Source organism: Danaus plexippus, chromosome Z, assembly GCF_018135715.1.
Source record: "Danaus plexippus chromosome Z, MEX_DaPlex, whole genome shotgun sequence".
NCBI lineage: Eukaryota > Metazoa > Arthropoda > Insecta > Lepidoptera > Nymphalidae > Danaus > Danaus plexippus.
Window position 1 is genome coordinate 7,204,766 of NC_083559.1, and position 23,770 is coordinate 7,228,535.

The window sequence follows — 23,770 nt, forward strand, 5'->3', positions numbered from 1 at the left end:
TCTATTGGATATTATATTATGAAATAATAGACCTGATTAACTATGTAAATATATTTAAGCCAAAGGTTGTTTCACCAGATGTTTGCCACATGTAAGCTTTGGAATTTAAAATGAATTAACGACGCATGTTCCTGAGAAAATTACGGACAAATATTGAATGTAAGAATATTTAAAATAACCGAATATTATAATTGATTTTATGCGAACGAAAGTGCAGCAAAAAAAAAGCTATTAAATAACATTATTTTATACTAAGAATTTTAAAAATATTAAAATGTTTTATTTTCGTTGATTGAAGTTTTATGTTAGGTGATACTATCATAGAAGATTTTATGGAATGTTTGATGGTATATTTTGCAATTTGCTAAAATCTAAGTGCCTTAAAATATCTATATTTTCACGAACTCAGATGCAACTTTAATATTGCCCACTTCCTTAGGGGCACAGCCGAGAAAAGATCAAAGGACGCATTGAAGCCCTGGTGTGAGTGAAACAGAATGAATCAGGAATGAAATAGCACTACTCAATGACCTAATGCATTCGACTTCGTCAGCATCTATCGACACTTAATCAAAAACACATACAATACCTATTTCAGAAACTACACCTAACAATATAAACTGTTATTTTATTTATAGCTAGTAGGAGACAATCATCGACAGAGTTATAGTTCATAAGCTGAACATAGTGCCATAATTGCAAAAGCTTTGAATAATATTTTTGAAGAATTATTCAATATGAAAGTTATTTTATAATAGTTTTAAGTACCTTTCTATTATGTCTGAACATACGCATATGGTATGCATAGTTTTTATACAATATAATTGCTTAGAACCTAAATTCCTCTGAACCGAGCAAAATTTCCACGGTTTAGTAAATTTTGCTTAAATGACTGCACATGGTAGCAATCTGGCAGAAAACAAAAGCTCAGACCTTTTCAGGTCCGTTCACAAAAAATAGTCGCTATGAGGCCACCGAGCCGCGCTTAGAAATATGTTCCACCAGTCCTCAAAGATTATGTTTACGTGATTAATTAAATTGAATAATGAATAAATTCATTTTGGGAAAAATAAATATTTTATAGACTTAAATATTTAATTAAAGCAATTATAATTTAAATTATTTCACCGAACTGTTTTTTTCAATACGATAAAAAGTAATTTTATATGTTTTTCAGTAATGTGCCTTACTTAAATATATATTTTTACATCATTTTATTTAAAGACATTTGCTTGAGACTAACTTTAAAACTTTTGAATAGTGTAATATCTAAATCCTTTTATTATTTCCGGAATTTCGAGTCCCCTGAGAGACAAACGACTCTCAAGTATGATTCTATTTCCGTAGTCTTTGGCATGATATTGTGAAACGAGAAGAGCGTCAGTACTCGGTCGACCAGCAGGCGCGTCGACGCGAGCTCCACGCGCTAACACAAAATGGCGCGCCCATTCATTTACACATACTTTCTAACGTTTATGGCGATATCGTCAGCACAGGATAACTTCCATACACATAGGACATCACAAAAACTAGCTTCCTGTTATAGAAATGATGGACAACCCCAAGTAAGTACACCTTTTTAGCTTCAGAGCTTTTAAACTTTGTGTTTGTGTCAATTTTGACATCTCCGTAGTTTTGTTTATAATCTATATTTAATGACTCAAGTGGAGTCGCTGCAGTAATGTTTTGTAATGTTATGAATGGAAATATCTATTTGTAGATATTACTATTGTTTTAAAACATGTACCTTTTAAAAACACATTCAGTGAAGTTTTTAATAAAACTTTATATCTTAAGAATGTAAGAACTAAAATAGAATATCTGATAATAACAAGATCTCTTTGTGAGAAAAACAATAACTAATTAATATACAGTAACTTAGGTACTAAATTAGTTCCAAGGAAGATAATATTAAACTTTTAATAAGTTATTCTCTACATATCCATATTTTATAGTTGACTTGATTTTTAATTCATAAAACTAATAACTCGGTCTCGTTATGTGTCGATAATATTGACGTTAGTATAGTTTTAGTTTTGGCAGATTATCGAAAGGTTATCAATGAACATACCAGTAAATGTTGTAAGTCAATTGATACTGTGGAGACACGAGTTCGTTTACTCTCAACGCCAAATGTGTCGTTATCAGGGGCCAACGGAACGAACTTATCGCTGCATCCGTTGTACCCAGATATATCATACAGCTTTTTTAATTTATCAGCTTTTATTTAAATTATTAAACTACTACAACAATTTGTCATCAGACTGTATAATTTAAAAGGAAATTTTAATAATTATGTTTTTTAGTTATATTTAATTCTAGTGGTACCTTAGCGTATTAATTAATGATATAGCATTATATTGTCATTTTTTCTCACTCTTACTAACGAGACAGTTACTTGTGAAGGAAAAGTCTATTTATGCGTTGAAATAATAACTTTTGATAAAAGATATATATTTTTTTGTATATTAGTATGTATGTAGATATCTATCTCAATATTATGAGATGTTCGTAACTTCACTGTTCTTCTATAAGACTACGTCATTTTTTTTATCTTAAAATCGTAAATTATTGTAAAATCCTAACTGGTTGGTTTTATCTCTTGCGGATGAATAGTCAATTGAACTAATTTGTTATATCACAGCAATTTAATAACAGTACGTGCATTAGAAACGAACGTTAATTTTTTTATATTATTATATTAAATTCTGTAAATATAACATATTTTTCGTTTATGTTGTTAATTTATAGAAAACAAAGAATATGATCGAGTTACACAATTAACCAACATAATACTAGGTCACTAGTAATATGTTGAGTGATTTAAATAATGTATAAAGTAAAAATACATTAATAATTCTGAGATATTCTTTAATCTATGTAACAAAGGAGTCATTGACTGTACTACTTGCGGGATACGTGACCTCAAAATAAATAAGAAGTCTTAAACAAATGACAGTCTTATTTATATTACCATTTAATGCCCAATGTTAAAATTGTATTGCTTCGTTTGTGATTGATAATGATATTAATATAATATTTACATTAACATTTCATTTGTATTATGGTTACATGAGACTGTTGCGTTAGACGTGTTGCTTTGAGCAAGTTCTAAATATAGTTTTACTATTTTGGCGGCAAAATCACCATCTGCGAAGACAATCGTAAATCAGTTTCCTTGTATTTTCTATTTTATTAACCACCAAAAGAGCGATCCTTCTCGGAATATATAAATCTTCTTTAACTTTTGTTCGAGAGTTCGTTAACTTAAAGACTTATAAAATAAACAATACATTTATTATGACTTAAACACTTTATTGTTGTACACTAAACATAACAATATGATATTTAGTCATTTATTAGGAAGTATGAAAAAGTAATTCTTAGGATAAAGTTAATAATGTTACATTAGGTTCAAGCATATTCTTGAGTTATAATCATATTACTTTTTTATACTCTAAATATTTCAAAAATACGTAATTTATATCTTCATTAATTACAGAGATGTATACCGGAATTTGAGAATGCCGCTTTCATGGTACAAATGGAGACGACGAACACATGTGGAGACAACGGAGGAAAGATGTATTGCATACAAACCTCGGCAGGAACATCTATGCGGTAATATTATACATAATTATATAATCGTGCTAAAATATTGTATCTATAATATCATTTCCTCTTCTTCAGTTCCTGTGACTTCTGTCAGCCGGGACAATTTTCAAGTTATTATTTAACTGATCTCCATTACGAACAAGACAATCAGACGTGGTGGCAGTCAGAAACAATGAAGGAAGGAATACAGTATCCAAATCAAGTCAATTTAACGTTACATTTAGGTACTTATCTTATTTTACTTAATGTGATTTTTACATTAACATTATACATTTTTTAATTATATTACTATAAAAACAGGGAAGGCATATGATATCACCTATGTACGTATCGTTTTCTACTCTCCAAGGCCCCAAAGTTTTGCAATTTATAAAAAGGCCAGCGAAGATTCAGAATGGGAACCCTATCAGTATTTTAGGTAGGCTTTTATTATCAACCTTACAACTTATCCGGAATCTTATGAATATATATATATGTTTCACACTATCCATATTTTGCAGTGCTTCATGTCGTGATACATATGGTGTATTGGAACAGCGCGCTGCGGAAATAGGAGCCGAGACGAAAGCACTTTGCACTAGCGAGTATTCAGATATTTCGCCATTGTCTGGAGGAAACGTTTTATTTTCTACTCTCGAAGGCAGACCTTCGGCTTATACTTTTGATAGCAGTCCTGAGTTACAAGTAATGACACTATTATTGATTGTATACATTATATGTAAATATACACATGTATGCCAAAGTAATATATGTTATAAACGCCATATATATTTTATTTTAACAGGAATGGGTTACTGCTACTGACTTGCGTATTTCCCTTGATCGCCTTAACACCTTCGGTGACGAGATATTCGGCGACGTACAAGTATTGCAATCTTATTGGTACGCCATTGCTGATGTAGCTGTCGGCGCTCGATGCAAGTGTAATGGCCATGCTTCTGTTTGTGAAAACCAGGAAATGCCTGATGGTTCTCGAGTTAGATATTGCAGGTAGTTCTATTAAAAAAATCCATATGCCATTAAAAGATTTAGATAAAACTGACCCCTTTGAACGATTGTAGATGCGAGCACAATACTGCAGGCAAGGAATGTGAAAGATGTTTAGATTTTTACAACGATGCTCCATGGGGTCGCGCTTCACCAACTAATGTACATGAATGCAAGGGTAAGTTGCTTTAACGTGTTAGACTTTGCGAATTTATTGACTTGCGTAATTTTGTTTATTTTTAGTACATAAGTATTGGATACACGCAATTGCTAAAAAAAAATATATAAAAAAAGAATTAAAACTGACTAATCGTAACAATGAGAATGTTAATCCAACAAAAAGCTCTTTCTTATATTTTTAACAATTTGTAAAACGCACCATTTATGATATGATGTGAATTTTGAAAAAAAAGGTACTGTCACACCTCTAACAGTAGACCAACATTCGAAGAGCTTTGCTCTGCTAGGCAATAGCTGCTTAATAGCCTAAGCAGTATTTGTACCTAAGCACAAGACTTACTTATAATTGCAAGAAATCAAGTTACCTAAATACAATACACCCGCCAGGAGGATGAACAAATTCACTAAGATCTCATAGTGGCCTTCCTTCTCAGAAGGGAAAAACACTGTAACGGCAATAAAGACTATTTCGGGGAATTGATTGGTAAAGCTTAGGCAAAGTTCCTTTACTTTCCGAGTTACATAGATTATTACTATGTTTTGGGTAGTACTAACAAATCTTCTATTTGTCGAGATTTAAAGGTTTGCGCTCTCCCAGCTGCGATGTAAGCTGTGTTTAGATGTGACAATACGTTGAGTTTTGTTGTTTCGCTCTGGGAGAACGTGATAACCTTTAAATAGTTTATTAAATAAAAGGAGACATTCAATATTTCGACCACACAGGTAGCTAAATGATTTCGCCGTTAATAATAAAGCAGCCATCAGTAAAACCTTGCGTAATTTTTGTTTTGGAAAATGGCTAGATAAAGGGCACACTAGTGGCTAGTTGGTATAATTAAGAAGTTGTAGAAAGTCCAACACATGATCCTTCCCCCCACCCCTGATCACTAGGGAGGTTATAATTTTCAAAATAGCTTAAACATAAAGAAATATAAAGATACGCTGTAATAAAATTACTTAATTATGAAGAAAACTATTATAAAAATTGATGTTTTTTTAACTTGATGTTTTTTTTATTTATTCTAATATCCAATCCGACAATTATTATTAGTGAATGGGCTTCACTTCTTATCTAAATTAGTAATTTATAATTTATTACATTTTGATCAGAATGTCAGCAATAGCATTAATCACTTGTTTGGTAGCTACAACTTTATTCTTCTCTTCTATTATTTTTAGAAGAAAACTACGACATTGGAACAAAACAATGTAACTAAGTTTTTTGAGTGGTAGGAAAGTAATGGTAGGAAGAAAGGTATATGTTGATTTTTTTAATCCAAATCCTCGAGTAAAATTTAAATGGTAATAACAGTTTCCAAGATATATTTTTTATAATTCTAACGTAATATTAAAATAACTTTACTAGGAATTGATTTAATTTGCTAGGCGACGTACATATTACGTTAAAAATATTTGTTATTGATTATTTTTTTCAATATTTCATGTAAATATAAATTGTACATGTGTATTACGTCACAAACAATTTTGATTTATATTTTCTATCTTAATAATGATATAAATGAATAACAACATCCATTTTCTCATATCTTGTTATACATAAATATATTTATAAAATTAAGAAGAGCGTGCTGAGCGGTTTAAAAATAAAAACCACACTGTAAGGTGTAACAATCTTTATATTTTTCTACAGCATGTAATTGCAACGGGTTCTCCAATAAGTGTTACTTTGATAAGGATCTTTATGAGAATACGGGGCATGGAGGACATTGTATGGACTGTTCTGAAAATCGAGACGGTCCTAACTGCGAACGCTGTAAGGAGAATTATTTCCAGAGTATGCAGGACATATGCATGCCTTGTAATTGCAACCCTACAGGTAAATCAAAATATATTGTAGTAATAATACTTGTTCATTTTGTAGTGAAAAATAATTTACAATCAATATATTGTTAGGTTCGAGAAGTCTACAGTGTAATGCCGAAGGAAAATGTCAATGTAAACCAGGTGTGACAGGTGATAAGTGCGACATTTGTGCACCTAATCATTATGAATTTACAAACCAGGGATGCAAGCCCTGTGGCTGTAATGAATCCGGATCTTTTGATAACACTCCACAGTGCGATCCTATTACTGGACGCTGTTTCTGCAAACAAAATGTCGAAGGCAAGCAATGTAGAGAGTAAGTTGCTTTACTTTATTTTCAACAACATAAATTATAAAATAATATATTCACGTAAGATGACTTCATGTTCAAAATGGTTAAAAATTTTATGATTATTTAGTTAATAGCGCTAGATCAATCCAAACTATGAAATTAATAACAACTGATTTATCTAATTCAAAAGCACTTAATATAATGGCATACTTTTTGTTTTTAAATTTTAGGTGCAAGCCCGGTTTCTTTAATTTAGACTTGGAAAATGAATTTGGATGTACGCCATGCTTCTGTTTTGGTCATTCTTCTCAATGTACTTCAGCGCCCAAGTACCAAGCCCACGAGCTGAGTGCACATTTCATAAGAGATGCGGAAAAATGGAATGCTGAAGACAGCAATCACAAACCAGCTACTCTTCAATTTAATGCGAATACCCAAAATATCGGTAAGTTTAATAGTGGTAACTTAAATGATACAAACCAAAATTACCTAAGTTTAGTTAGCAATTTCATTTTTGAAAAATGAGATTTTCATTAAATAATATATATTTTAGCTGTTTCTTCAAAGGATACCGAAGTTGTGTACTTCCTCGCTTCAAACCAATTCCTTGGAGATCAAAGGCAGTCTTATAATCACGACTTGAAATTTAACCTACGTCTGGGTGAAAAACGGGGCTATCCTTCCTCTCAAGATATTATTCTTGAAGGCTCTCGCACTTCAATATCGATGAATATATACGGTCAAAATAATCCCGAGCCTACTGATCAGGTATATTATCATTTTGTGTAAATTAATTGCATTGCGACGTATAAGCGAATGAGCTATCCTGCGAACTACTTTATGAAAGCGAATTTAAACGTACAAAACGTGTATTCAAAATTTTATGGATACAATTTATTATATAAATAATATTAGATTTAAAAGATGTTATTGAAGTAATTATTATTTAAGGGTCAAGAATACGCATTTAGACTTCACGAGGATCCTCGGTATGGGTGGACCCCCACACTTTCAAACTTTGAGTTTATATCTATTCTTCAAAACTTAACGGCTATTAAAATAAGAGGAACTTACAACAAAGGTGGACAGGGATACTTAATGAATTTCAAATTGGATACGGCTAAGATCGGTAGAGAAAAAGGATCTGCACCGGCAAACTGGGTTGAAAAGTGTTCTTGTCCAAAAGCGTACGTTGGTGATTATTGCGAAGAATGTGCACCAGGTTTTAAGCATGAACCAGCAAATGGAGGTCCTTACTCGACTTGTATTCCTTGCGATTGTAATGGTCATGCACACATATGTGATACAGCTACTGGTATGTTAAAATACTTTGATATACTTCATGGTTTTAAATTAAATAGTCTTGTACATAAAATGTTAAATTTCAGGCTTTTGTATTTGTAAGCATAACACCACTGGCAGCAATTGTGAGTTGTGTGCAAAAGGCTTCTATGGAAATGCTATAGCTGGAACACCTGACGACTGCAAGCCGTGTCCCTGTCCTAAAGACAGCGGTTGTATACAACTCATGGATCAAAGTATTGTTTGTACAGACTGTCCTTCTGGATATGCCGGTAAGAATTTAGTTATTCAATATTCTACAATATTATGTACTTGATATTCAAATGCCTATTTTAAAAATGGGAAAAGAAACATATAATTTTACAATTAAATACATGCATATATAAAATATTATTTTTAATCCCTAGGCCCAAGATGTGAGGTATGCGCAGACGGCCATTTTGGTGATCCTACTGGTCAGTTTGGAAATTCACAAGAGTGTGTAGAGTGCCAATGTAATGGAAACGTCGATCCTAACGCAGTTGGAAATTGTAATAGAACTACTGGAGAATGTCTTAAATGTATTTACAATACAGCAGGAGAACATTGCGATAAATGTTTAAGCGGTAGGTAGATTTCCAAATCGTTAGGTTTTTGTTATCAAATCGGTATCTTCCTCAGAAGACGAGTAATATTTCAAGAGTAATTTAGAGATCACTGTTTATTATAGGCTATTTTGGCGATGCCTTGGATCAAAAAAAGAAGGGCGATTGCAAGCCTTGTCAGTGCCATGAGGCTGGTACTTTAGTGAGTGCAGAGGGACCTCCTCAATGTGACGGTCTTACAGGGTTTTGTTCATGTATGCCTCATGTTATCGGAAAGAATTGCGACCAATGTGAGGTAAAATATTTACAACTTTGCCTTTCGTTATATTCGCCTAATTTTGTTAGTCCTTCATTGTTTGGTGTAAATAATTTATATGAGTTGATATATAATAAAATAGAATCTTTTAAATGTTTTTTTTTTAAATCAAACGTTTAGTTAATATGGTATTTCAAATTATGTCATCAATAGGATGGATACTTTGACATCAGTTCTGGCGAGGGATGCCGAGCTTGCGATTGTAATTTAGAAGGCTCCTACAATGGTACCTGTAATTCTGTCACCGGACAATGTTACTGTAAACCTGGAATAGACGGGTAGGAAATATGAATGAAATTAAGACCTTATTATATTTAAATATAATATCATTTTAACAACTTAACAATAATTTTAGGATTCACTGCGACCGTTGCCTCGCTTATCACTATGGGTTTTCGAGTGATGGCTGTAATAATTGTGATTGCGATGAGTGGGGTTCCACTAACTATCAGTGTGACATGCTCGGACAGTGTTCTTGCCAACAAAACGTCGAAGGGCGGCGATGTGATCGGTACGTTTTAATATTAATTTTTAATCCTTTGAAGAATATAGCTGGCATTTTTCAAAGAATATATATAAAAAAGTCAATTCCATACCTCTGAAATGCTTTATAGGTGTATGGAAAATAAGAGACCACGCACTGATGGACAGGGCTGTGAAGATTGTCCGCCATGTTACAACCTCGTTCAAGATGCAGTTAATCAGCACAGAAAGGAGCTTAAGGAGTTAGATAATGTAGAGAATCAGTATTTTTTAAAATATGATTACTATCACTTACGCAGATTTGACATTTTATCATTATGCTATTAATACACATTAATACTTGCAGATACTTGGAAAAATATCGAAAGCACCGACAGTTATTGAAAATGCGGACTTTGATAATGAGTTACAACGTGTGAGAGCTGATATAGATAGACTCGTTCAAGAAGCAGAAGCAGAACTTGGTAATGGGCCTAGTTCAAGTTTAACTAACAATTTGGCTGACCTTTCTGATCGACTCGCTGATGTCAGGTACTATATACATAGTTCATAACTTGGAGGGTGTTTAAATGTCTAAATCAATATTTGTAAGATTAAGAAATAAATCATGTTTATTTAAAGTATATAATTATTGTAATAAGGTATTCTTTACAGAAACATGTTGTTCAAGATCGAGGATGAGAGCTATGAAGGTAATGAATCTATAGAAAGAAGTAAAGGCAACGTGTCTAAAGCTGAAGAAACTATTGAAGCCGCACAAAAAGAAATTAATGTAAGTTTATCTCAAAGAGCGACGATATTTATATATTAAAGTTGCTTTACTACCGAAAGGTGTTAATTTTTAATACCAATATTGGACTTACCAATTTACAGAGTGCATTAGAATATCTTGACGGTGAAGGAGCTGCTGCCTTAGCTAAAGCTCGCAATAGATCTGATCAATTTGGAAAACAATCAGTAGATATGTCTGCTTTGGCTAAAGAGTCGCGACTTTTGGCAGAAAAATTAGAAAAGGATGCCAGAAATATTAGAGACATAGCTGAAAAAGCATTAAACACATCTGTGGCAGCTCATATAATTGCTAAGGATGGTATAAAGAAACAAGCAAATATAAGGTAACTAATTAACAAGGAGTGCATACATTTCTTTACTAGATAATGAGAGTTTTTTTTTTTGTTTGTAGCAATGAAGTGCAAATTTTAGCCACTGAACTAAATGCAGCATCTGGTAAACTAAGTAGTATGTCTGAGCTTGCTGGACAGGCTTTAAAAAGAGCAAAGACTGTCTACGATGAGGCATTGGGTCTCTATGCTGAAGTCAATACCACATTATTGCCAGACATTAAACTCAGCAAATTACGTCAAGACTCTATGGAAATGAATAGAACAGTAAGAATGAAATTATTTTATTATAGAGCAATTATAACTAATCTTTTAAACAGTGTTTTTAAATTTATTGTCGAATTAAAGAATATTATTTAAGTATATTAATAAATATTATATTTTATAACAGATCGATGAAAAATCTGCAGAGTTAGAACAGTTAATATCAGTAACTGAAGATACTCTTCAGGCTTTGGATGATGAAATTCGACGAGGCAAGGACCTCTTAGAACAGGGTCACGACAGACAAGATGAACTTTATGATTTACTGGCAAAACTGGACCAGTTGCGTGCTCAGGCACAAAATGATGTCGAACTTACTAAAGCTACATTAAAAGATGCCAATGAAATATATAAGACCTTAAAGGGTATGAAAGGGATTTATTATAGAAAAAATATATAAGTTTGAATAGTAATTATTATTTCCAGGACGTTTATTTCAGAAATAGCAATAAATTGTGTAGCAATCAATGTAATAAAATATTTAAAAAAATGTTGGCTTACAATTTATAGATATGTTTACCAATTTATAAATATGACACTATTTGACTTTATTAGATTAGTTTATTACATTAGTTTACAGACTAAAATAACTCTTTACCTCTTTTGTAGGAAAATTTTAATAGTTTTTGATTCCATAAATTATTCCGCAGAATTTAGTGATCAAGTGACGGAATCGCGACAGCAGGCAGAACAAGCGGCACTAGATGTTCCCGGAGTTCAGGAGAAAGTAGCTCTGGCTGAAGAAAGCATCACTAGTATTAGTGAAGAGCTCACTACTGCAAGTGATAAGGCCAAAGAAGCTCGGGATTTAGCTCAGAAGGCACAAAAAGAATATGCTGATAAGGCTTCTGAGGTTTTTATTTCTTAAAAAATAATACTGAAATAGAATTTATTTGCAATAAACTTTGTTATGAAAAATTATATTTTATATACAATTTTAGGCAGCACACGAAATACGAAAAAAAGCCTCATCATATCGAGTGGAAGCTGGAAAGCTTCGGGATGAAGCTGATAAATTATCAAGTCAGTATTGTTTTCAAGTCAATTTAAACATATACATGTTAAAGTTATATATAATGACTTTTTTCATTCTTTCAGCTCGTGTAAAGGGGACGGCTAAGCAGATACAAGTACTTGAAAAACAAGCTGATGAAAATATGCAGCTTACTAGGGATGCTAAAATGAAGGTAAGCAATAATTGAAAATTTTGTTTAGTAAAATTCCTCAAAGTGTTATTTAATCATCAAAATATTAGGTGGGCCAAGCCAACACTGACGCTCGGGAGGCTGAAAAACAAGTCTCAAAAGGTTTGGAAGACTTGAAGGTCATTATGGACGAGTTGCAGAATCTACCAACTCTAGACGATGCTGCGCTCGACAGATTACGTATGTGATATTCCTTTAAATAAAATAACATTGACAACATTGATAAGTTTTCCTATGTTATAAATTATAATAACCTTTTAGAGGAAAGTCTCGACAAATCTGAAGCTGCCTTATTGGAAGTTGATTTGGATGGCAAAATCAAATCCTTAACCGAGGCTAAGAATAACCACCAAAGGTAGTTTATACTTTTATTTGTAGTGATTTATACTTTTTAATACAAAATAAATATAAAATGTTATACCATTTCATACAATTTTATGTATCAATTTCCCCCAGGTGGATGAAGCAATATCAGGAGGAACATGATGAGCTTCGCAGTGAAGTGGACAATATCAAGGATATCTTGGATCAGCTACCGGACGGTTGCTACAAACGGATCGTACTCGAGCCGACTGAAGGTCCAAGTAGACCCGCAAGCTTTAGATAGGCAGAGCATATTTAGCACACTACATTCCTCTTTATACGAACGATTAGGGGAATATTAAATATGTATTAGTATGCACTAAAACAACATCTTAATTCAATTTGTCGTATTTTGATATTAACTTATATTTAGAATTGATGAAATGGTTTTATTTGTTTTAAAAATATATATGTTTGGAAAAATATTTTTATAACACCTAAATATTGTCATTTGTGTTCTTTCATATCATTATAAAAAAAAAACCTAAGTTTGAATATTCTCACAATATAAAAGTTTAACTTTTAGATTAATATTTCGTTTTTTTTAATATTCATATTCTGTACTCTAATGCTAAAGTTTATTATAAAATAAAATGAAATGTTAGTAATAATTTAAAAGAAACACAAATAATTTAAAGTATAAAATCCAACACCTTAATGCTAAACTTGATATGTAACTGGTTTTGTTTTGATTATATATTTTTGTACTTATCTAATGCATTTATATTTTTAATCTATATACTTAATTAGAGCTAAACCCATTTATTTAATTTTTAAGGTTTTGTTTAATGCGATAAGTTTCGTTTGATTCACATAAAAATATCTAAGTAGTGTACTGAGTTGACTGTTTCAGTTTGTAAATATATATGATTAAGGTATTGAACGAAACGTTGCGTTACTATTGCTATAATTATTTGCAGTACAGATAAACATCGATAAAAAATTATTATGACTCATATTTCGCCAAAGATGAATAACAAGAGATGTGTATTTTAGAATTTTATTATAATATTTGTATTTGCTGAACAAAAAAAAATATACAAAAAATTAATTTTAATTTTAGTTTATTTATTTGTAATAAAAATTTAAGATACTATACATTTTTCATTACACGTAAAGCTCGCTACCTCATATTTTTAAGGCATAAAAATAATTGCTTGTTGATATTAAAGATCATTTCGATGGTTGAGATATGTAACATATTGCCTGTATTCAGTCTGACACGTGGGAAATTATAACAACATACAGGGGCTATAACAATGTAATTCAAATGTGAAAATAGCACGGTATAAGCGTGACCCCATACAAAAGATTGTGTGCGTAGTGCGGCCGTATAGGGTGTAAGTTGAAAGAGTGTGTGCATACAACTTAATCTTAAAATTAAATAAATATATAAAATCAGAATTTTTGCATGATAAATGCGTAATGAGTATGCGTATGTAAGCGTTACTTTACATTCTCTTCACGACCGTTAATATGAAAAATCCATAATAATACACAAATTCCGTGCTCGTTACAACTTGTATGTTATTTATTTAATCAAATCTTATGGCATAAAACAATAAGTTTTATTTATACTTTTACATAATCATACCATATTTAAATTAACAAAAATTATAGAATTACTCATTCTGTTATTTTTGGTAACCCTACTAAGTCGGTATGCAAACGGGTACAACTCCCGCGAGAAAAACAATTTATGGCAAGCATTTCACTGAATTTTCTTTTTGTTTTCAAATGTAACACTTACTCTACCTATCTTCTGGAGTGTTATAGGTAGGTACCTTAGTGCTCTATATCCATATAGCTACTTTATCTATGCTACAGTTCCCTTAAACATTTCTTGTTTCAATATCGTTATGCTCGTAGTATCGTAATATCGTCCACTTTTACTTTAAAATTATCTTATTTCTTATTATTATTATCATTATTTGGCATAAGTGTTTATTACATATAAATATTCAATTAAATTACTATTAATATGTATGTACTTATATAATTATTATTAATATTATAAGTGAAACGATATGTTGATTTTTTTTGTTAGACTATTTTAATTTACTGAATATATGATACTGAATATACAAGAAAGAAATTAGCGAATTTCTCAGCTCCCAGTAAAACCATGTAACTAACAAAACAAATTTGCAACAACAAAATTGGGAAATTTCTCACTGTCTGGGGGCTCACTGCTTCCAAAATACGACGATAAACTAAAACTAAATAAGTGGCCGAAAAATGGGATAAAGCGCCCAATTTACTATGACCCTCAATTTAGCGCTGATCACTCGCCGGAGTCCCGTTTTATGAATACCAAAAAGGGGGAACAAGATCACGTTACATTGGTTACTGCGAGTGGAAAACTGGGATAATCCGAAAAGTTTTCTTAATTACATACATACGTACCAAACTAACTCCCTGAATGAATGTGGTTAGGATGAAGAAAAAAGTAGACAAAATTACGGTAGTTTCAAAAATATTATAAAAATTCATCACGAAAAAGTAGTTTACGTAGGTACGTAGTTCAATATATAAGAGTGTTCACGCCTTTTGTATAAAGAGAACATAAATATTACGTGAATTTGAATAGGAAGCGATATTTATTTTGTCTATTAGTTATAATTTGATTTCATAATGGTATTTATATCCTCTTAACATTATTTCAATACATTATGAGACATAAATTTACTAAAAATTAAATAGTTTTTGATTAAATTGTTTTCGATGAATATTATTATTTGTAATAAATAAATCTTAATTTATTAAAAATACTGAGAAACATTTCATTAATAATAAATTAAATGTTGAGGAACATGAATTTTTTCGTATTATAAGATTAGGTACTTTACCGTAACCTTCATCACGGGCAGACGATATAACGGAAAGTAAATTGCAATAATATTGCGAGTCATATATATAGTATAGTCATACATAGTCAAATATAGAATAATAAAAATATCAGAATAAGAATATACAAATCAGAAACCCATATTATTCTTTATGTATACCCTCAAAAGTCTTAAATATTATACCTTACGTTATACGTTTACCTTGATAAATTTTTTAACTAGCTTTGGACGTTAAAAATACTGTTTAAATAAAATTAAATATAAATTTTCGCACGAATGAACATCTTTCATCGTCCATTTCCAGTTTAATTTAGACTACAAAAAATTAATTAGTCAGTTACGTCTTAATGAAATCGGCAAACGCAGAGGAATTTGGAACGAAGTTACCTTTAAGTGTTATAAAAAGATGGTAACTTATATATTTTTTTAACTTTTCGGTAATAAAATTCGTCCCCACGTTAAAATTTTTTCCTTCAGATTAAAGTTTAAAATGTAGCTGAGGGGAAAAAATTTTAATTTGACAAATTAAAATTTCATTGACGTAACTTTAGAAAGAAATATTATACTAGTCTTAAAGTAAGGTGAACGTAACGAGAAAGTTCAATTTTCTTTAAAATACTATCAAAAATAAATTTTCATTTAAATACACAGAAAAATGATAGTTATCGGTACTATAAAATAAAGTACTAAAGTTTAAATATAAAGACAGAGATTTGTTCAAGTGTCATAGGGTCATATATTCTAGGATGGCGTTTTATAACTATTTAGTAACTTTAAAAATTGCTAAATTTTTGGCTATTTTTGATTTTCGTTGGAAGCCAGAGACATATGTATATATATAGTCTTAAATATTCTTAACATGACCTTTACATATCGTCTAGGTATGATGATTTTAAATCTCATAAAAGCTAATTGTACTAGTTAATATTTAATATAATTATACTTACCGAATCACTTTAACTATACCTACGATATTACCGCTGTTCGGACATTGTATTTAACAATAACTGTGATTTAGTGACACCCTAGTGAAATTTAGGGTTCCCCAGGCTATGTGGACACCCCACGCGGTTGAAAATTGATTTATTTATAGCTCACAGTGAGTTTTCTGGTTCTGTATCAGGTATGCCACTTAGAAGGTTAAACAGGTTTGATTTTTCCTCTCCTGGGGAAGTATCGAATTTACACTTAGAGAAATTTATTCGGTATAAGGAAAATAATGTGTTCGGAAAATTTATTAAGGATCCTTTTTATCTAAAATGAAGGAAAATGAATATTACAAAAAAAATATATTGGGTGATATTACTCTATAAAGATCATATTTAATTTGCTTTCGTAAACTTATTTATGTTCCCCTTTAATAAGTAGTCAGGTATGACCTGCATAATTCAAATTTTGCTAACCTCTACCCAACCCTAAAATATTCATAGAACAATAACGTAGTAGTAACTAACATGGCACAAATTAATGTTTATTGCCTTTACTTATAATAAATAATATTATATTTTTAAATAGTTCCTATAATTAAAATTCAGAAAATTAGTTAAAAAATGTCATTCTACACTAAGCGAAGAAAACAAAAGTAGTAGAGAATGAGAAAGAGTAATTAATTTCGCCGCACAGTCAATAAAAGTGAAAAAATTCTTGGTATTTACATTGATGACAAAATAACCGTCACTTTCAGTAAATAATTGATCAAATTTAGTGGTAGATATATGTTCTCTTGAAATTTTATTAATTTTACTATCTAGCACATGACCATTGTCCTTGACCACATAATACTGATAAAATGTTGCGTTACGTTCTACCAAATGTACCTATTAAACTTCTGATGGCTTTGCAAATGTTTTTGGTGGTAAATATTAGGCAAATGGATTTTGCACTTGGCTTTCTGAGATATTTATTGAACTATCGTGTCTCTTTAACGAATGTTCTATTTTAGTAGAAAAGAACTTAGTGTAAAAAGAGATTTCATGCTTAGAAAAGTATAAAAAAAGAATAAACTAATGTGAAAATTCGTTAAAACACCTTTATAATACTTGTGTTGCATAAATAAATTGGTTCGGATAACCAAATGGTTGTTTTTTACATAATTAATACATGTGCCCTAACCTTTCATTACATAAAAACTTTAAAATATTGTAAGCTAAAAATACTAGATATAAATCCAATTTTGTTATTCGAATGAAAGGAAAAAACAAAGGTTGTTGTCTGCTAACATTGTAACAAATATTTCTTTATCATTAGGCACAAAACGTATAACGGTGTTTATTATAAGACAAAATATATATTTTCTCCCAAACAAATATATTAAAGAATAACTTTCAATAAATGCAAATGCTAATTTATTGATTTTTAAGTGGTATTCATAATTATTTCTTAAAGAGATTTCTTATATTAATCTGTAATTTTTATTCAACTTGTAACACAAGTGGGATTATTTTTTCTTCATTTTACCGTCAATAAATTTGTGTTACATACCAATGTGTGTTACGGTAAAAATACCCACAGATAACCAGATAAATGCTTTGGGACAGGAAAGGCATATCGGCCATCTATCCTGTCTTTTCTAGCAACACACAACAAATTTGAATATTGCATTTGTAACAATAACGTTTTAAAAAACAAAAAGTAGTATAATTCTTGGAACTATTGTAAGTTTTTTTAACAATTCCCGTTTCAATTAGACGTGCTATAGTTGATCTCAGTCCCTTGATAACCGGACCGAATCAAGCCAAACATTGGTAAATATTCATCCAATTAGACTGTTAAACCAAACAGCTAGATTAGCCAAATAATGTTTGTGTTACACAATACAAGACCAATCTCCATACATACAATATTAGGGAGTAACAATCATTGAACTGAGGGGAGTCTGCGCCTCGGGCAGTGGTTTGATCAAACAGAACTTTCAAAGCCCACCTACGTCTCTGAATTACCAGAGCAAGCAAAAGCGATTGAAACGAGCCTGATATCAATACGCCGATCAGATAACAGTCTTTGTTTCCACCACTTGGCACTTATTATATTATTCACAAATTTGACTTGATACAAATAAATCTATTACATCAATAATTCCATGTTAAAAAACTAATGAAACTAAAAAGGTTTTTTTTGTCTAAAAAACACAAATTTAGTGGTCAATCCATATAATAAATAATATTTAGAATTTTAAATCTCCTTAACGCATAGAAAACAGTACACAAAGTGAATATTTAAAACATTAGATATTATGATATAAGCTTAATACAATTCTTGAAATAATTTTAAATTGGTTGTTAATCTGAGCGACGTAGATAAAATCTGTCAACGAGGTCATAAATTAATATGTTACTTTACGTGTGTAATTCTAAGTCGAGCCCGAATAGAGTTAACGCCTGAGGCGAGCAGCGTCCAACCCACCGTATTTTAATTTCAACATTGTAATTGATTAGTTTATTGCACATGCCACATGTTGAACTTAAGGATAGAGAAATTTAATTTAACTAAAGTTCATACATGAGAATAAATATCAATGTTGACACAATAAAAAAATTAAAAACAAATAAAGCTTATATTAAATATATGTAACTATTACATTACTAACAGATTGTTGTATAAAATTTTGTCATTAATTTATTCATTACACATTGTTATCTTGTTGTCAATGATTTCTTTTAACGATCAATCCCTTTCAACGATGTCGATAAAGCCATTTTATTACTCGCATATTGTTACTGTGTTTTTTCGTCTTTAGAGTTTATCATATTCAAGGGTTAGGATCATAAATGTTACATATTTCGTAAGGGCTTGTAAAACTATATTAAATTCTGAGGTATCTAGTCTAGCAATTTATTATCGCCTCTTAAGTAATGCTGACCTCAACATTGTTCACACTACAGATCCGTTTGCATTTATTAAATTGCAAAATATGTAATAACTGAAATATGGCTTACGGTAAGAAATTCTATATATTCCAGTCGAAACCATTTATTCGTATAGAATCCGGCAGGATGGTGAACAGGTAGTGATTTTTAATGAGTTGCTGTTAATTTTTTTAGATTTACATATTTTATATTTATGAGCCTACTGCCTCAATACTATTTCACCTAGTTCTTGAAGGTTTTCACATTTGAAATGTTATAATAACACATAAATTATTGCTAGGAGCTTCCCTTAATGCCAAAGCTGTATAGAAGAGTTCATGTAATATATATTTAATTTACAGTTATATTGTTATAAAGTTTTATGGTTTGGAATGAGTTTTCCTCTAGTCGTTCTTACGTATAGAACGACTACCATCCATTCCGAGTTCTTTACGTCAAACTCACCCATTTATACAGTTAACAAATTATCGTGTTAGCATAATTTTCTTAATAGTTCCACATGTATATTTATTTATGTATCAAAAATATAAATGTTATTTTCTATTATCACAAATTTTTAAATGTCATTACATAGCTGTTACTTTGACATTATTGTTCAGAGATAATTTTAGCCATTGGTTCATAATGTATTAGAAATAACAGTGACTTAAAACCCACCGTTGAATTTTAAAATATCAAATCATGTACTGCAACTCAACTTAGAACTTTATCATCAATTATTCTTGAAGTGGAATAACAACATTGTTTTTAACCTTTGAGATTTGTTGTTTATAAATCAAATAAAAATAAAAAACCCTTTATTTCTTACAGAAAATATAAGATTCCAAAATTAATTGGTTTGTTAGTAGCACATTTTTTTATTAAACTTATTTTTTATTTATTAAACGTAAACATATGAGTATATTATTCTGCAGAAACCCTTCCGCAGGTAAAGGCCTCCTCCAACTTGAGCCAGTTTTCTCTGGATTACGCTATTTGCACCCAGTTTGGACCCGCTATGCTTTTAATTCCGTCCTCCCACCTGTTGCAAGGTCTCCCCTTCCTTCTTTTTCCCACTGGCCCCGTCCATTCTGACACTCTTCTTGTCCATCTTTGATCTTGCAGACGTGAGTGTCCTGCCCACTTCCATTTTATGCAAGAGATTGTGCTAAACCATCTGTTGCTTTTGTTATGTGAAGTATTATTGTATGTCTTATTTTGTTTATTTTTTATGTTTAGCCTACTCCGCTCCATTCCTCAATGGCGCTTTATGATTTTATCTTTAACATTATTGTTAAGCTTCCATGTCTGACAAGCATAGGTCAGGCATGATATAAGACAGGAATTCATAACTTTAGTTTTCAGTTTGATTGGCATGTTGCTCTTAAATATTTTTTTAAAGCTGGAGTATTTATTCTATGTCAACTGGGTCCTGCGCTCAAGCTCCTGGTAGCTATTTTGTCTATCGAAGCTTATTTGTTTCAGTAGGTAAATTTAATTTTCAGTATATGGGAGAGGCACGTTGTCGAAATAAATTGGTACCTTGGTGCTTTTGGTCATTACCATAGTCAAAGTGAAGTTCATTTCTAGCCCGGCAAGCTTACTGGCTTTGTTTAGTGACTCTACCATGTACTGTAGCTCTTTTCTTTTCTCTGATATCAGCACCAAGACGTCGGCAAAACATAGATGGCTTAAATACTTGGTTTTAATTTTTATATCGCATTCGGCTAAACCTTAAACGTCGTATTTAATTTCTTTGAGAGCTTCATTTAGCTTTATCAAACGTTCATATGATGAAAGTGTTCTAACGTTGTATGTCAGAATGTATAACGTTTTTCGTGGTATTTAATTTTTTGGAGGTATGTTTGGGGGTTTTGGTCGTTATCTTCCACGGTGACCAGCCGGCTTAGAAGATGAGTTTGATTTACTGATAGTGGTTGTTGTATCTTAATCAGTGAATGTTTTGTTGCTACTTGTGCCTGTTGAGTTTCTGTTCTGACTTGCTAAGATTACTAGCTCATTAGAGGATCGCTGGTAGATCGAAGATGGTTCTGACTTGAATTAGTGATACAGTTAGATTTCCACAGATGTAGCTAGTGTCTTTGTATATTAGTGCCACGGTTGAAGGATCGATCATAGATCGAAGATGATTCTGGTTTGTGTTAGTGATACGAGTAGCTCTCAACAAATGTCGCTAATATCTTTGTACAATTGTGATGTCACTCACTTCTTAATATTGCAAGTCATTTCGATATTGAAGGAATAGGGCTATTTATATCGCTTTTATTTAAAAAAAAAAGCGATTGCCGGCATCACGAAAGCTCACGATTCACTTCAGTTTAAGTTAGTCCCTCAGTTGAAATGTCAAAAGTATGGGAGATATATCTGTACAAACACTCAATACGAGTACTTCACACGCGAGTCTTTTTCACTGATTTTATAGTTTTCGCACAATGTAAGACATTATCCATAATATATGACGTAAATCACTTGTTTATTTCTTCAATTTTGTCTTTTCCAATAAGTAAATGCACTTATTTTTATTTTGAAACACTATTACTACGGAGCCGAAGTAAACAATTTTCACTGCAGGGCCCTACTCCGAAATTTGTTATTTAATTTATAGTAAATAAGGACATAAATCACTTCCTTATAATTTCTATTCTAATACTAATTCTATTACTTCAAATTAGTTTAATAGTTTCGAAGATAAATAGATTTTATTAAACAATAAAAATAAAAAACAAAGTATAGTACTTTTACATCTAAAGTAAGTGCGCAATTATAAGTACGATATTAGAAAATTTATATTGACAGTTGGCAGACTTCTATACAGTATTAATCGTTTTTCATTAATTTAGGGTTATAAATTTTGCTCAAGTCCATCCATTGATTCTTGGTATGTTTTTAGATGAAGGTGCTTCTTGTATGAAAACTAAGTACAATTGTACGATAGAAATATTATTTAATATACACCATAATTATACTAATTAAATTATATTTCTATTGTACAATTGCTGTTTCCACATATATTCGAAATGTATGTGTTTTTTTTATTCTAAATTCATTATCCTTATATTTCTAAGCATTCATTAGATAAAATTTAAACTGCCTGTGTAGGGACGGTTTCCCATGTAACTTTAAAATCATTGACTAAAACTAAAAGAACAACCACGAAAAATTTTCTACCGAACTTTATCATAAATTATGATGTAATAAGCTGTAAATAATTAGTCACATTTCTCATACAACAGGTTTATTTACTTTCTAAAGGATATCTCTTTATTGGATAAAAAAGACATCTCGCGGCCATTAATTTATCGCAATATGTGATTAATACAAATTTAATTTAGTAAGTTCTTATTAGGTTTAATGTTCTAATACTTGGTGTATTTAATTCAATGATTATTTATAAGCATTGTGATGAATATTTATTTTATTTTGCTATACGTTATCTTTTGTTGTAGCTATCAATAATATTAATTGAAACATTACCTTTTTACAGTAACGGAACCCTAGAGATCAAATAGAAAACAAAACATTACGGTCGATGAGCACAAGATTTGTAAATTAACAATACGCCTAATTTATATATTACATTAATAAACGGAGGATGGATTCGTTGAGAGCTCGTTTTCAAGTTTCAAACTACAGTTTTCTCTAATTAAACAGGGGGCTTTAAAAAATAAACTCAGTTCATACATCGATATTCTTTCAGTATTTTGTTACTGATTTTACAGTTAAAAGTGAAAACGTGATATATGTGTAAAGTTAAATTTTATAAGAAAAAAGACATAAGGACCTTTTTTTAAATTTAAAAATAGGTTAACAGTTATGATATAACTGCTGTGTAGTAAGTCTCTGTGTTGGTGTTAGTGTTATGAGTGGATGTCACTCTAATGACTACAGCGTCTCAAAAATTGTCCTACAAAAGAGAATGTACGTTTTTTTAGTTACTTTTTATATATGTTTGTTTACAGTCGATCTACATGAGAATAAATAAGGTACTTGAAAAAGACTGTGTAGGAGAAGAATCATAACAACTTTTAGAGTAAAGTTATCAGCACTATTTTTATTATATTCCTACATTTTGTTTTTCCTATATATATTAATTATTTGCAATTCCAACTCACTATCACTTCAAAGGCAAAGTTAGTGAATAATTTTATGTCAATAAGAAATACTTTAATTTTATTCATTTATATTTAAAAAAATATTTTATGTTATGTTTTTATACATCGTTGTAATCGGATCCTTCCACAAAATAATAAAAGTGAATAATAAAGCTTACTAATGTGGTTTCAACGATATTTTCAAGAATCCAAGTAACATCACGAACATTGACCAGTGACCATGGCGTGATATACAATTTTTCTGTCTTTTTACATATGCGATACTACTTTTTCAATCTATCACAGTTAACTAAAGTCTTATACGGCCCTTTATAATCATAATCTAAGCTATTTTATTCAAACTTGTCTATAACCAGCCTAAGTAGAAATGTAAAAAAAAATGATTTTTCTTGCTATTTTATATTTTG

At 30.9% G+C, this 23,770-nt stretch overlaps 1 protein-coding gene across 1 annotated transcript; it reads left to right on the top strand.

The window, feature by feature from the left end:
• The first annotated feature begins 1,387 nt into the window (after positions 1-1,387).
• Positions 1,388-13,629, top strand: LOC116777182 (laminin subunit gamma-1). Its single transcript, XM_032670577.2, has 29 exons — positions 1,388-1,565; positions 3,503-3,621; positions 3,691-3,839; positions 3,916-4,033; positions 4,116-4,299; positions 4,400-4,605; positions 4,677-4,780; positions 6,434-6,619; positions 6,697-6,922; positions 7,129-7,343; positions 7,452-7,666; positions 7,850-8,213; positions 8,287-8,472; positions 8,608-8,805; positions 8,910-9,079; positions 9,254-9,378; positions 9,456-9,611; positions 9,715-9,835; positions 9,930-10,114; positions 10,238-10,355; positions 10,457-10,698; positions 10,767-10,971; positions 11,096-11,333; positions 11,619-11,821; positions 11,910-11,991; positions 12,067-12,155; positions 12,224-12,353; positions 12,435-12,528; positions 12,630-13,629. The coding sequence occupies exons 1-29, from the start codon at positions 1,437-1,439 to the stop codon at positions 12,778-12,780; spliced, it is 4,908 nt and encodes a 1,635-aa protein (XP_032526468.1). The 5' UTR covers positions 1,388-1,436; the 3' UTR covers positions 12,781-13,629.
• Positions 13,630-23,770: the final 10,141 nt, after the last annotated feature.

Coding starts and splice junctions, on each gene's coding strand:
- LOC116777182 (XM_032670577.2), top strand. CDS start 1,437: ATGGCGCGCCCATTCATTTACACATACTTTCTAACGTTTATGGCGATA. Junction 6,923..7,128: donor GAAGGCAAGCAATGTAGAGA/GTAAGTTGCTTT, acceptor TTTAAATTTTAG/GTGCAAGCCCGGTTTCTTTA. Junction 12,529..12,629: donor GCTAAGAATAACCACCAAAG/GTAGTTTATACT, acceptor AATTTCCCCCAG/GTGGATGAAGCAATATCAGG.